This window comes from Micropterus salmoides, unplaced genomic scaffold (assembly GCF_014851395.1).
Source record: "Micropterus salmoides isolate LMB-PRFRI ecotype aquatic unplaced genomic scaffold, ASM1485139v1 Ms_hic_scaffold_15, whole genome shotgun sequence".
In the NCBI taxonomy this organism is placed as follows: domain Eukaryota; kingdom Metazoa; phylum Chordata; class Actinopteri; order Centrarchiformes; family Centrarchidae; genus Micropterus; species Micropterus salmoides.
Genome location: NW_024040596.1, coordinates 30,717,198 through 30,733,483, shown reverse-complemented (window position 1 = coordinate 30,733,483; position 16,286 = coordinate 30,717,198). Strand labels below are relative to the sequence as shown.

At 39.1% G+C, this 16,286-nt stretch overlaps 1 protein-coding gene and 1 pseudogene across 1 annotated transcript in view; one reads left to right on the top strand and one right to left on the bottom strand.

The window, feature by feature from the left end:
• The window catches only part of LOC119903455 (inactive dipeptidyl peptidase 10-like), a 293,040-nt gene extending 289,290 nt beyond the window's left edge, over window positions 1–3,750 (top strand). The window contains exon 26 of the mRNA XM_038719633.1: window positions 2,056–3,750. Within this exon, the coding sequence (XP_038575561.1) occupies window positions 2,056–2,193 (138 nt within the window). The 3' untranslated portion in view covers window positions 2,194–3,750. The remainder of the gene's footprint in view (window positions 1–2,055) is intronic.
• A 4,558-nt stretch (window positions 3,751–8,308) lies between these two features.
• Window positions 8,309–16,286, bottom strand: part of LOC119903454 — a 147,688-nt pseudogene continuing 139,710 nt past the window's right edge.

Here is a 16,286-nt window from a genome sequence, read left to right as displayed (position 1 = left end):
TCTTTATACTGTGTTTGTAAAAGGAGTGATTTTTTTGTCTGATGCCACAGCAAAACAATGTACAAAATACATTTAGAATTGCCCAAACGTGTCAATATGTACTGAATCAGCCCAAAACCTGTGTGAGATCAAAGCCAGACCTGCCAAATACTATGTGCAAGCACTGCTGTTGGGGGGTCAGATGGGTTGATATTTCCCTATAGATCAGGACAATGACTAGCATAATCTCCACAGACAGTAACAGGAAAGTCAATTGCCCCTTCGCTAAGCAGCGGGCCAATCACATCCCAGAATAGGACTCGCTCTAACTGAGGTCAGACACTTCTATGGCTGCGTTCCATTGACTCATTGTTTTCTAGAAGTATGATTTATTCCCTTTCCAAAACCTAAAACAAATCCAGAAAAATGTCGGCTGTGGATTGTTTCTAATGTAATGTTGTAATGTGTAAGCTTGAGCTAGCTAACTTACTACTGAATGTAACGTTATATAAACCTAGTGCTTCTTCTTTATGTCCACTGACTGCCTGGAGGGCAGCTAGTGTTTGGAAGGGAGAGGAGAGCTGTGTGCTGCAGCTCACTGTTTTTCCACCGGTGTTTTTGAGGGCGTGTCGGAGTAGCCACTTGGCGAGCGTTATATGAGGCGCATTTAGCTGTGTCGTCACAGGGATGAAAGGGAAAGCTGTTTTTTTAAGCAGCTCAGAGCAGAGTTTTCTGTGGGAGATGGGAACTCCCTTTGGGCTGGACTTTGGGCTTTTTCACTTTGCAAACCTGTTACATGCACAAAAAAGATATATAACTCGATAAAGGAGAGGGGAAAAGCCAAAAAACATCTTTAAGATCATTGTTCTTTGTCTCAAACGTCAGGTGGTTCACTTTTACACTGTGATCAGTAGGCTTTAGCTTCTGTCTTTATTTGTTTCACGTCAGTTTGACAGCCTCCATACAACCTTCAAATGCACTAAGCAAACATTTGTGTCTCCTTTCTGAGATTGCTTTTTTGTTTTTCTGAAAATTTTACAATATTTCTCCAGGGAGAAGAGTAATAGACAGTGGCAGCGCCATGCTGAGTCTGACAGGTCTGACAGTTTGTCGGACTTAACAACGTAACTAAAGGGGCGTGGCTTAGTGAAGGTTCAATTAAGTGTGCTTGAGTAATTATAGAGTGTAGAGAAACACTGATGTAGAGTTTGCAAGATCTGGGAATAGGCATTACAAGGGTGCGATTTGTGTAAAAAACAGAGGGGGAATGTTTTTTTATCTTCATTAAAATCGAATAGAAACAGATTATAAGATTGTGATGTTTACTGCAGCCTTCCCTTCGACACGCAGCTCAGTGTCTCGTGACTGTAGATAGACAATTTATCGCGATTTGTAACCAATCAGAGGGACATTGAGCAAGACGAAAGAGTGGTGATTACAGACAGAGAGAGGCAGCTACATCAGAGCCAAAGTAGCGCATTTTAAAATAAATTTATCCGAACCGTGGGTTTTGTGATCAGTTGCATCACAAGTGAAGTAGCATTGATCACTCTGAGCGGGGGATACATTTTGTAATAAAACAATAAAAATAAAATAAGTTTTTGAATAAAAATTATTCAGCAGAGGTAGGGATATATAAACCAGAAAGGGAGAACCCCCCACACACACACACAAATTACACCCTGGCGCTTACCATCATCTACAGCAGTCATTTAACAGTTTGAACTTGATTATCTAAATTTAGGCCAGACCTTACTGGAAATTCTCGGTGGGGGAGAGGAGCTTAGTCGGAAAGAGTATTTATAAACTGTATATTGAATAGGTGTAATGATTGAAATCTGTATATATGTTTGGATCGATGATGGAACTGAGTTTTTATTATATTTTGAACTATTTGTATTGATCCATTAGCATTTGTGTCTACCTGCCCAGAGACTTCAGGTGGAAATTAGCTTGTTGCTAAATCTGGTGCAATACATCTCTTCTCCTTCCTGTTCCCTGAAATGAACTAAACTGACCACAAAACGTGCGTCCACAAACCTCCGTCCACTAATTAACCTACTTTTTACCCATCAGATCTACCCAGATGAGAGCCATTTCCTATCTCAGCAGAGTCGCCAGCACCTCTATGCCACACTGACCAGCTTCTACAGGGAGTGTCTGAAGGAGGAGTTACTACCGCTGCCTGATGAGGAAGACGAGGAGGAGGAGTAGGCGGGAGGCCTTGAGGGTCAGACCTTTGGCAGAGCTTGAAGAATTCAGCTACAATCCGTCAAGGCCTTTCGCATTTGGACAGTGTTTAGCCAGACATGGACACTGGGTTAGAGCTGCTAATGCTCTTAAAGTGTGTGTGTGTGTGTGTGTGTGTGTGTGTGTGTGTGTGTGTGTGTGTGTGTGTATGTGTGTGTGTGTGTGCATGTGTTTGTGTGTGTGTGAGCACTCCAGTGTGTGATTGTGTATGCTGGTGTATAAATGTGTTGAAGATAATGGAAGGACATTACAATGATACTTGCATTGCCGGGACTTGAGATGGGAACTGCCCTCTAGCATAAAGTCATTTCAGTTTTGGGACGCTCTGTTTCTTGGCAATGTGCGCGGAAGACTGCCTCCGTCTTTTGCAGGCTCTCTGGACTGTAGTCATCCACACTTTTCAAGTGCATGGTTCTTTTTTCCCTCATTTTGCCATGTTAGTCTCCTTTGTGGTAGCCCTTGGGGAGAAAAGAACACAGATGTACACTTTTGATCTCACTTCTCCTTTGGTTGTTGTATTGTTGCACAAGGAAATGGTCCAGCCATCTGCGAAAAATGTTTAGTCACGCAACTTCACCACAAACGAGTCAATCCTGAATAAGTGCTATTTCCTGCTGAAGCCCTCGCCATTGCCCACGCTAAATGAAAACAGTCTTTATAGGTCACACTTTATTGTACAGGGGTCTTGTGTAGACATGTACAATGCCTTATGAGGTTAAACATACTGTAATATTACTCGCTGGCAGTGGTAGTCATCCATTAGCAGTGTCATGTTAACCTATGTCAACTCAGGTCCTCGAGACACAGCATTGCAGTCAGTTTAGTATCTAAAACAGTTACAGCACCATGTCAGCTGTATGGTCAGAATAAGTTAGAATTATATGTAACGATAATGGATATTGGCCATAAAGTAATTTCAGTTTCAGGCCACGCTGCAAAAGTTCGCCATCTTATATGTAATTTAACCTTGTTTTCTTAAACTCTTAGTTTTCTTAAAACAAGTGATAAAATCTCTAAAATGGTGTGAGATGATTTTTTTCTGTCTATCTCCACCTGATTTAAAAACTTTGTTGAAGTCAAGACACATTTTCCATACTCTTGGATGTTCTCTTGTTTCAAGAAAAGAATTAACTGCAGTAGATATTAATGAAAATGGATGTACTAAGATGGACAATTTTACAGTGTCTGTAAGGTGTTTGCATGTCTACAGGGAATGTGTCAAGTGTTGCCACATTTTGTACAGTACAATACAGCAGAGTGTGTACATAAATATATTTTTGAGATGTCTGATCTCATAGATAGTTTAGTCTATGGGGATGGATTGATTTGACCTTGATGTCTTGTACTTTACTTTTGTTTCTTTTCTTTTTTCCTTTCAGCTATTGATTTTCTTCTTAGAATGGATTTTGTAATGCTTGTTCTTGTTCTTTTTGCTGTTTTAAAAGGGAAAGGGCAGGGTTGAGGTTTTGGGGTTATTGTGATTGTCCTCTAGTGATGATTATAAATAAATAAAAAACTATGAAATACAAGGTTTTGCTGATATATACACACTTTAAGCAGCCTCTTACCCACACATGTTTATATTTTTATTCCATTAAAATTGTGCTTTGAGAGAAAAGGCTTGAACAGTGGTATTGTCTAGGCTTTCATGAAGTTCAAAGTTTTATTCGTCTTATGTACACTCATCCATAACCTATAGTGACATGCATGTTGTCAGTGTATTCCGCTTTTGACTATGCAAAGAAATGTAACACAGTGTATATAAGAATGTAAAATGCTCTGTATTAGTACAGCTCCTTTTTGACCACTACATCTGCATTCACCATGCATACACTGAGCCCTAGTGCTCAAAAAGAACTAACTTTCACACAGAACAGCCGCCAGAGACAATTCATAGTTCTGTATCTTGCCCAAGGATACTTTGACATGCAGCCTTGGGGACCAGGGGATGAACCACCGATTTTCCGATTAACAGTCAACTTGCTCTAACTCCTGAGCCACAGCCGCCCCAGGTGGAGCACTCTAGGCCAGCAAGAAACAAACCAGGCACATATTGCATGACACAGTGAGGCGAGAGTATACAATATTATCATAAAGATCAAGAAAAGTGTGCTGAGGACATTAAATAGCCAGGAGCAGTCTAATGCAAATGTGCAGGTGAAATATATAGATGTTATTTTTACCATTTGATTGTTAAGTCGGAGATGAATAGTTCAACATTTGGGATATGTGCTTATTTGCTCTCATGCAGAAATTAGATGAGAAGATAGATTGATACCAAACTCAAGTCAGTACAATAAGCTAGCAGCTACAGCCACAGCTTGATATGACAAGCGATAGCGCTTGTGGAAGCAGCAGCCGGTAGCTCCTTCAAACCTCGCTTACACTTTACTTCTGACATAAATACAGTCATTGGAAACTGAAGACCGGATTTTTGGATTAAAGCGCAGCGGACCAGGATCCACCCGGCCCACACAACCGGACCAGGCGCCATTGTGGGTGTGGTGATCGCTCAGAGTAGAGGAAAGAGAGTCAGAATAGGAGCCATGTTGGCCAAGCTTGGACTTAAATCTGCTCTTAAAGATCCAGTCTAGACAAAATGGGACTTAAATTTACCAGTGGAGACGCCAGGAAGTCACTACATCGTGCCAAGAAACTGTCCTAAATAGTTAAAGTATCAGTAGACTAGCAGGAATAACTGGACAATACTTTTCCAAATTCCAAATTAAATACTTACAATACTTGGGCTCAAGTTCAGTTCTCCAGGGGCCTGTACCATGAAGCGAGTTCAACATACCCGGGATATCTTTTATCTGGCTTAACTAACTCTAACAATCGCGGTCAGTAACTCGACCCAGGGCTTCCCAATCCAGCCGTGAGCGCGTTCACATAAAGAGGTGGAGTTAGCAGCAGATGACCAATCACAGACATGACAAGTCCACTGGCATCAGTGTCATATTTTACAAACGAGCAAACTGTAACACTACAGAAATACGACATAGGATTAGTCTAAGTAGCATGCAGTGTGAATGCCTAAATGAACAGGCGTAGTCTATGATAATGCGTTGATTTGATGTGTTCTTATGAACTGTATGAAAATATCAGCCTTATTCTTTCAGCTCGGCTGTGTATCTGCATTTTTCAAAGCAGCAAGAAGATTAGCCTACTGTAAAAACCTGTCTCTGTAGGATGATATTGTTATTGCCTACAAGAGTTTCTGCATATCACCGCAGCAAACATAAAAGCAGCCTATAATTCATAGAGTTGATCTCTTATCTGGAACATAACCTGCTCTGGAAGTTACCATGGCGATCAGTTGAGTCCATGTTAACCCCGTGTTTACTTAATTGGAGTTGGTGCGTGTTCGCATAAAAGGGGCAGGCAGAATTTTTCACAACGGCGCATCTCCGTATATGGAGGAGGAGTTTAAAGACTCTAACAGCGGCCGACAAAGCCAGAGAGGCTTGTTGGCATCGCATTGAGTTAATTTGTAGCCTAATTATCTTCCCAGTGTTCTTATTGCATGTATTTTACGAGTAAAAAACTTGAATATTCTCTGACATTATAGCCACACATTTATGAGACTTTAGACTTCACAATCGGATTTAGCGGTGAGTTTAGCCCACAATCACTATTTTATCATACACCTTAGAGACTTTGCCGTGGATTGGGAGTATTCAGAAGAAAGTGATTTAGAATTTGTGACCTTAATTTCAGGGAATTTCCAATTTTTGTTCTTGCAAATTTGACACTTTCATCTGGGATTTTTTTCTCTCAGTTTATTAACCCCTACCCTGGCTTTTTTTTTTTTTTGGACACATAAAATAGTCAATCTGTCATGTCACGAAGTTACTCCTGAAGTTACCGGATAAGCCAGTTACCTTGCTTCGTAGTACAGGCCACTGCTTGGTGGTACAGGTCCCTGATGCAGTGGAAAAACAACAAACACAGTAACTACCGACAGGTAAAATCATTACACTGTGTGTAAAAGTGTGATTGTCTGGTTGGCAACTTTATTTGAATGCACAGTAAGAGTGACTGAAATTGACTCTTTCGCTGAGTGTATAGGCCTTGTACATGTGCAAGTTTACTATCAGTTATTTTGGCTGATTAGACCTCTTCTTTATGGGTGGGTACATATAATGCTTAGTTCACTGGCTCTTCTCTCTGCTCAGTCTGAACCGGAGAAGAGGGTTGAATCAGGCAGAATAACTCACACCTGTGTGGATGTGTTTGTCTTCATCAAGCCACAGCGGTGCTCAGTTATGTGTGAATGCCATAAGAAATGTTTGCAAATTTGCACGCCATGGTCCAAGCACTAGCAAGAAGGCAATCTGCTCGTCAGCAGTCATCACTGTCTGCCTGGTTGTCAGTATGTCTGACGTGAATAGTTTCCTGACATATTGAAGTTTGAGGAAACAATCTCACCACAATGTCAATTTAGTAAGCAGCTCTGAAACTTCCAATCAAATCACATGGTCTTCATCAGCAGAATGAGTTAGTCTAGACTCAAATTTCCATTTAGTATGGTGACATTGTTTGTCTCAGCTGGTGTTTTCTCATCTTGAAGTTTGGTACTGAACTTTACAGCCAGCCATGTGGCTGACTGTGGGTGGTTCAGTGATTTTTACAAGGACAATGCACATTCATCAACACTAAATGTGCTGGTGTTAACCAAAAGGCCATTTTTTCAACTGTTGTGCCAGATGTTAAACTAGTCATTAACTGATCAGATTCTGTAAGCTAATGTTGTTATTTCCACTAAGCCAGAACTGATCTTTTGTTTAATATATGTTCATATTTTCTTTGTCTGGCAGCTAAAATGTCAAACAAATGTTAACTTTGTAGTCATTATGTAAACTTTGGATAGGACCATTCATGGGAGAACAACTTTCTTATAGTAAATACATAAAGAAGGAGCCAAGCGGTCATGGGACATGATGTTGTGTAATTGAATTTAAAAAAACAGCTGAGTGAGAGACTTCCCCATTTGTACTCAGTTCCCGGCAGGATAGATACACTGTCACACTTCAATGCAGAATATGGTAGTTCAACATTTGGGGAAATATACTCATTTGCTTTCTTTCTGTAAGTGAGATCAGAACATTGATATCAATCTAGTGTGTGTGTGTTAAGTAGAGAGATGGAGTCAGGATGTGCTTAGCTTAGCTTATGCTGCCGACAAATGTAAATAAAAAAACATGGCTGACTGTGACAGACTGATGTTTCTTTGCCAAGTCTATGCTCAGCTGAACTCTCGGCAGTGCTCTTGGAGTAAAAATATAGCCGTTTTAATGAAAACGAGCAAAGTAAACAATTGTTATCTAAACATTTGTAATCTGCAAAGTCAGTAAATGTACATTTCCTAATGTTTTTACATTGTTGGCATTTTTAACGTTTTTCTGAATAACTTTTGTGCAGAGAAGATGACCTTCAGAGATTGCTTACAGTACCGATGGACTGGCGACCTGTCCAGGGTGAACCCCTACTTTCATCCAACGACAGCTGGGATTGGCTCGAGCCCCCCGCGCCCCTGTATACAGGATAAGCGGTTGACGATGAGTGAGTAAGTGTGACTTCCATGGGTTTGCCATTGTTGGGTGATGCCAGACAACTGCTTCTTCAGGATAATGGATGTGCCTCAAGATCACAACTTTGAGTGGCGTTCCATTGAACTTTTTCTAGTAGTAGGTCAGACATTTTTGAGTTCCAAGTTGTTGGGAACAAATAAAGGCTGGAAGCAGCTGGCTTAGCTTTGTTAAAACTGTACTGACAGATAGATGTAATATGATCTGTTATGATGTTGGGGGGCTGGAACTACTTTTTGCAAACAACAGATGGGTGCAGTGACTGTGAACATCTTTCCTAAGTCTTGTTTTCAGCAGAAATTGGCTTTAGCTTGAAAGCAACTGCAAGGTAGTCTATCACTGCTGCTAGCTCTAAACATTGTATGTCACTGGTGCACCATCAGCCTTTTAGTAATAATATGTTGTATCAGATATGGCTCTAAACAAATTCTCATTTTTTTGGTTCATCCTCTAAGGCCAACAGCAAACAATGATGCAATGATGTCTTTTTAACAATTTATTTCAGCATATACATTTTAACTGGTAGACAAACGCCTACTGTCAACATAATAACTACAGTATATATGAAGGAATCAGGTGTAGTGCAGAAGTGCAAGCAGCACAGGATCAAGGTCAGAGAATAATCTGGTTTGCTACATCGTATTCAAGGAGGGATATGGGGAACATACAGTTTTACAGGAGTCTGATTATAGACAAAGCACACTGTACAGAATAGACCGCTATTATTATTTGACTTGCTCTTCTTTCTCCCATTTGAAACACTTTTTGGGATGTTAAATGCTACATGTGATAGTGAAGAATCAATTTTTACATAAATATTCAAAAGAATAAGTGTTATTGTTTCTTATGTAATCAGAAAAGGTACCACATGATACCAATCAGTATTCCTTCAACATAGTTTCTTTAAAGTCTCGATAAAAGACTAAATGTATCATCATATTGCTCTGGAAAAAAAAAATTCTGATTGCTATTAATCTAATATTCTGTAGTGTGATGAATTTTCATTAAATCCAGAAAGTACCCCAAATTAGATAATGCAATATTGTTACAGCTAGAGAGTTCCTAATTAAAAAAATACAACAGAAAATAAAAGAACAAGAAAAAAGAACACAATGCTCTGTTCTACATAAATGCCCTAAAGGTCCAACAGCGTCCCCAGGAGAGCATGGGAGAGTTGGAGGGGAGGCAAATATACTGCGGGAAATAAATTTTATTCAAAAATCTCATAACTCTGTCCATCACGGATAAACGGCCATGAATCCCCTCAGGGATCATAGTAAAAAGATACTTCAGAACTTTCCTGAGAATCATTACAGTTTTCAGTTTTCTACGGTTTCAAAGTAATTCACTGAGTGTCTGTAATTCCATGAGTAGGCCTCAGGAACAGGAACTGCTAATAGCTAATTCCACGACAGATTTAAATCACTGACTGAAGTTAAAATCAACCCATCTACCCCAGAGACATAAATCCAGTCTGAATGGGGCCAACGTTTCACATAATGGTTACCTGAATGTGATTAAAACCGCCACATGGCAAGTGATTTTTAGTCTTATAGCTGAAGAAGAATCAATCAATCATCTGAGGAAGCAGATACTCCGTCAGGCAATCCAGTGCCTACAAAGTTTAATCTTCATTATCTAATCGGACATTGCAGTAAGTCTATCAACACTGTGTTGGCTCTAAGTTTGGAAAATAGTGACTACTATAATGAGGTAAAGGCACCAGCAAAAATGTTTTGTGATATGATCTCTCAAATTTTGGTATTCAGTTAAAGTGTTTTGTTTGCAGTAAATAGAAATATTCACAGTAGCAGTCAGCAAAATGTATAATCTAAAAAGGAAAAATACAAGTATCTTTAATTCCCTGACATTTGTACTCAGTGTGATTACAAACATTACAAACAATCCATAGCCTTTATAAACTTAAGCATTAGAATACAGTAGCAATACAACCTTCAATCTTTTCAGTTCTCTAGTAAATGTAATGCTACCTATCTGACATGCTGTGGGTATGTAGATTCTCACTAATGCTCTCGGAGTGCTTCTACAGATAGCAGCCCTTCAGGAAAACACAGCTTCTCTTTGTTAGCTCATGACAGCACTTGCTACACTCTTCATTCTTCACAAAACCGTCTCACAGCAGGAGGTTCCACGAGCTAGTCATCTTCTTTAGATGCCTGCTCCACCTCAAAGCAGCGCCTGAAGAAGGTGAGCACTGAGTTTAGCATGTAGTGTTGGCTCTTGGCAGAGGCAATATTGTGTCCTTCATCTGGGAAAATCTAAGCAGCAGGGAACAGAAAACAAAGTGTTATTTATTTAACCTTCTGTTTTTAATTATTTAAAACATGCTTACTTTCTAAATATCATGTTTTTTTAACATTGGAGTAGGATTGATAAAGGAGCTGAACTTTATAATGATAATGTCATAGTCATATGCAGGTATTAACTCAGATATCTCCCCCAAATATATACGTTGGTGGAGATCTGTCCAGTTGAGAGGGGCAGTTATGGCTTCTATGACTCCTTCTGGGATAAATGCAAGAGAACTCGCTCAACAAAAACAAAAAAATATCACTTTATTTTATGATATAACAAAAGAGGAATGGAATGAGGTCTGCAGAGGAGCTCAGTCTAACTCCAAGAATTCTCTGATGATGCACAGGTTTCATTTTGTATTTTGGCCTGTTTTAGTGTAACCTTTGTTTTCTTGTGTGTAAATAAAAAAAAAAACCTCAATGTCAGACAAAACATGCACAATTAGAGGCCCCAGCGTCACAAGTACTAAATATAATTCCAACTTAAAGGAACAGGTGGACTTTTTAGGAAATATGCTTCTTCACTTCCTTGCCAAGAGATAAATGAGATGAACTGTTGGAGCCAGCAGCTAATTAGTTTAGCTTAGCACAATGACTGGAAACATCCAGCCTAGCTCTGTCCAAAGGTTACACTCACTAATTAACACATTATATTTTGATTGTTTATTAATCTGTATAAAAAGAACAAAGTGTAAAAACAACTATTCACTGTTTTGCTATGGTGGCTGCAAGCATGTGCTGGGTAATGACCATGGTTTCCTGTATCACATGCTTTACTGACCCACTTTACTCTCCTTAGATGTTTTGTGTCTCTATAACAATACACACTACTTTTGCTTTTAGTTCTGACAAACAAGATACATAACTCACACGGCAGCCAGAGGACTTGGACATGCAATCGAAATTGTTTTTTAGGCATTTGAAAACAGTCTCTTTCTACTCCTGTGAGAGAAAAATACCAGTTGAAAGTTTCAAGTGCCTTTCAGCCTAACAGTTAAGTGTGGTCACTAGTGTGCTCTGTTGCACCTGTAAACACGCCGGCAGTGTGCAACTATAGCAAAGCAGGAAGGTGACTACTTCAACCAAAGGAGGTCAGCAAAAACATGGTTTCCAGCATGGAATCTTTCCCCCCTCTGTGAGATGATTTTAGAAGCCTATTTAGTTTTATTTTTCGATCTCACCAGCACAATCCTTTTTTGCGTGATATCATTTGAAATGTTTCCAATACCATAAAAACACACTATTATCATACCTTACTTTGAAAATCAAAAACTTGTACACACTTCTCAAATGTTAAGTGTTGTCTGCAGCTAAAAAAATCACTTTGCCTAAATATAATTGAACTATTTCTGTACAAAATCAGGAAATATCTGATCCAACAGCAAGAAAACAAGATCACAAACCTGACCAGGCTTTCTTTGTGCTTCCTGACATGCACACATTTGGGATGGAACTGATCAAAAGTGCTTTCAGGCCCCAGTCAGGATTTTTTCACCTTGTTACTTTTTAAACCATCAGACAAAGAAGGTTGCTTGTTTAGCCCATAAACACATCAGCAAGGTCTCCCCTTTTTAGTTAAATGGAATGAATTGTCAATGGCAGCAGTCACCTGGAGAGTGTAGTTAGCATTTGACGCAGACAGCAGCTTAACCAGCTCAGCGGAATGCTGGAAATGAACAGTAGCTGGAAAAGAACAGATAATTCAAATGAAAATTCATCAAAGCCTGACACAACAGTTACTCAGTCCATGCACTTCCACAGTTTTGTATGGACGAGTGATGTAGTGGAGACAGGACCAGGGGTCAAGTATGAGAACATTTTTACTTCAAACAGTAACTGTCAAAAAATAACTCTGCAGACCAGACTCAAGACCAATACTGGAGATTTTAACATTTAGCCTGTCAATAAACCCTATAATGTATCTACGTATCTGCTTTATTGTCAGTACCTGTACCCAAACTCACCATCTGCTGTGCCGTGGATAATAAGAAAGTTCGGAAGACTCAGTGATGTGATGTTACTGAGCAGACTGGAAATCTGCCAGAGACAGCAAACAGTAAAATGACCCTCAGACAAACAGACAGACTGTTGCAACATCATCTGAACAACACCTTATTAAAATTCAGTAATGTAAATTGACACTTCAGGAATTTGTGCTCTGACATTTATAGGAACGAACAAACAATTTCAGGTTAGAAAAAAGAAAATCCAATCTTTGAACAGGATCAGTTCCCATAAGTGAACAATAGTAGTGTCTATAGTTGTGGCCAAAGAGTTACTGTAAGTAACAGTAACAGTAGAGTCTAGTGAGTAACAAAGCAGGTGCGTGACTGTAAAGTCATTTAAGAATAACAGTAAAATAGACAGACGTCTCTGAACCACATCTGTTTCTGCTGTGTTACCCTGTAAACTGTAAATCCCTACTTCCCATTCTCTTTAATGATATCATTAATGTTCTTTGGCATAGCAATTTAGTGTATATACGATAACGTAACTATTCTATCTGTTGTTATACGTGTGTTATGGCCATTAATGCTGTTGCTCTTATTATGGAGAATTATAGTCAAATACCAGTTTCTAAATGCACCTGAAGTTGACCTCTAATATGAAAGTGTTTCAATCCTTTGCATCAAGAAGAAAATGCACCTGCTGAATTACATCAATTACAATATTTTGTGATAACATTATTGTATTAGAGCACAAACGACTGTTGTATCTGTTGTGTATTTCTTTTTTATTAGATTTGTTTTATTTTATCATACAACAGTAAGCAAGTTTGTGTACATAACTGTCATGTATTCAGATTACCGCGTTGCAAAATAAAAGTATCAATATCTTCCTTTAGCTGCAGGTTTATGTGGTACAGTGTGTTCACATCTGCCAGTCTGCACGTCCAGACAGCAATAATCTGTTATTCTCTGGAGAAGCCTTCTCTCCACTTGAGACATTTCTGACATGCCCCACTGTGATTGGCACAGCTGTTTCAGAGGTATGAGACAAGAAATGTGACTCGCTGAGAGGATCACTGCTCTCTCCAATTTTGGATTCCACTTCAACCAGCCTCTTTGCACATGCCTCCATACGAATGAAAATACCTGGTGTGCTTGGAAACTTCCTCTCAAGACCTACTGCTTTGTGCAGGTCATTGCACTTGCGCAAATAAAATGGGCTCCTTTGTCCATAATGAGCTGTTTTTCACAAGTCTAGTTTGCATTACAGCTGTGGGACAGAATTATTTATAATACATTTTCTGGCCAAAAACAACACCGACATCCAGTCATACTTGATATTTGTGATCGTCTTTTGCCGTGGAGCCAAAGTATTTCTCAGTGTAGGCCGACCCTTTATAAGGATGAAAAAGGAAACAGTTAATGGAGAGATACTGTGAATGGGGACAACGTTGCTGTTTTAATTCACTCACTATTCATCCATGATAACACTCCCAAAGCCTTTCAGTATTACTTCTTAACTTAACATTGGACTATGTGACGAATAGAAAATGCCATTGATGATTAATGTAGCTCCACTCTATTCATTAGCCTCCTTGGGTTTGTTTGACATTCTGAATCAGTAGATTAGTTGTTTAGCTTTGTTCTGATAAATTAAATTCCATGATCATGGCTATATATATATATATATATATTTAATATGAATATATGTGTATATATATATATATATATATAGTAATTGGGGTTACTGGCTGTTTGAATGACCTTGTCAAATATTGGGATAATGGTGCATTCCATTTACCTCAGAAGTCGAAAGTCAGAGTTGGGAATGATTTTAACCTCGAGTTGATTCTAGTTAAGTTGGAAAACCAAGATGAACACTTCACATTGTTAGCAATACCACTTGATAAAAACGAGACACCGTAGCAAAGTTGGACGGTACTGTGTAGGACTGATTTAATGACACACAAATAAAGACAGAAGTGGGATAAACAGTATACTATGGCTTTCACTCTGTTGATGCATGGAGCAGCCCACTTGGATTTTGAGGTCGGGCTAAACTCGAAAATTCTGACTTCCCAGTACAACTGGAACGCACCATAAGCTACAAATTCAGATCATTGTAATATTATAAGTATTTATAATATTCCATATGTATGATATAAGTATGTATGATATTCTTGCCCATCTTACCAAAGAGTCTCCAGTTTGCTATAGGAGCTACAGCGATGCCACATTGGAACATAGAGCTGTGGGAGAGGACCAGGATAGAGGAAAGAAATCCACCGTAAGCCTGCAAAACAAGAATATAGCTGCTTTAAAAATATGTTGGGTAAGAAACAGTATATATTTTATGTGGTTACTTATGTGTTAGATACAGTGTTACCTTTCCATAAACTCCAACTTTGTTGCCATCGATATAGGGTAGCTTGACCAAGTGTCTGAAAATTCAGAGTGAGTTAACTAAATAGCAAACAAAAAAATTATCCCTTTCTAATGAGACTACACTGAAAGATTGTCCGTGTTCCTTACAAATTCAGCTGAATTTTAGCTATTTAAGGATTTAGGAGTCTGAGTTAGCCACATGCCATTTTCTTGGTGCAAAATTCCCTCTTTGTGTTTCTGAGAACAATGGTTCCTTGTTGGGTTGGGCAGAGGGATACATCCTGGTTGTCACATGTTAGTAAACCTACATGTGCTGCCACTTGATTAGGCTAACTGAGAAGCCTGAAGCCTCATATCAGTCTTATGATGGAGACACACTGGAAAGGGATAACCTCACAGCCAGTACAGACAGGATATGACAGTAAACAATCAGTATTTCAGTAAACAGTCAGTCAGTTTTGTACTAAGACAATTTTTTTATTTAAAAACATTTTAACTTTTATACAAGCAACTAGCCTATTTGAAACTTTTCACTGGCCACAACACCTAGCCTAATCCATGTAGCAATCCAAAAGTTCCTTCTGCTAGCGAGCCAGCTAACACAAGACAACAAACAAATAGGATATTTTTCGAGTTGCTGGAAGTGAGTTATTTAAATCGTTATAATGGATGAATAAGTTATAAGACTTATAAGACAAATTGGAGTTGGAAATAGGGGTGGGAGAAATAATCGATTCTTAGATGCATTGCGATGCGGACGTGGAAGATTATGAATTGATGAACAAATGTCTGAAAATGGATTATTAAATGTTAATTGATAATGTAATGTTGATGGAACGCAAAAGGCGGACACAACAGAGAGACCAGCAGTGTTCCCCTGTATTTGGCACACAAACGCTGCGGAATGAATAACCACCCTACTAAAATGTCACATAATCATTAATATCAATGCGCAAGTAATGATTTTAACTGGCACACTGCGAACATGGTAACACTCGACGCTCAGACAGAGAGTGAGCGGCAGAACATGATGGTGAAAGTTAGCGAAGAAAAATATTAGCAGTAACTTTCAATATGGCAGTAAACGTGCAGCGTAGGTCACTGTGTGTCCGTTAATAAAAGTCTGTAGGTTCCCCAACTGCTGGAAAAGTGAAGGCTGTTAGCGCTAGCTAACATCTCCCCTGTACAAAGGCCTGCTCTCTGTCCCCCACACCGGACTCAGGACTTTTGGGGACAGAGCCTTCAGTGTTACAGCCCCCACCCTCTGGAACTCCATCCACACAGAGCTCCCTGTCTGGACACTTTCAAAAATCTACTAAAAACCCAGCTCTTTACCAAGCCATTCAATCCTGAATGACTTTTTGTTGTTCTGTCACTGTAAAGCGTCCTTGGGTCCTGTAAAAGGTCCTAAAAATATTTATTTATTTATGTAACATTAGCTAAATTAGTAACAAAGTAATATTAATTATCAGCTGTGTGTCATTACTAGCTAACTTTCTAGTCAAGGGTTGAGAACATCTGGTACAAGCTTAGACTAAACTGGTGTGCAGCTCTGTCCTGTACACATACTGTACAACCTGATAATTATTTTTCAGTTTTCAGAGGAGTCTGACAACTGGTTGCAAACTATTCCTTTTAAGCTAATTAGGAGATGTTTCTTTTGGATTTTAATGTGCAAATTAAATGCTTAGTAATTATCCAGGGATCCTGTAGAGAAAAAACTTTGCATCGATAATCTTTTTATAATCGCAGCCCTCTGAATCTTAATCTAATCGAATCGTGAGGTGCCCAGAGATTCCACCCCTAGTTGGAAACATATA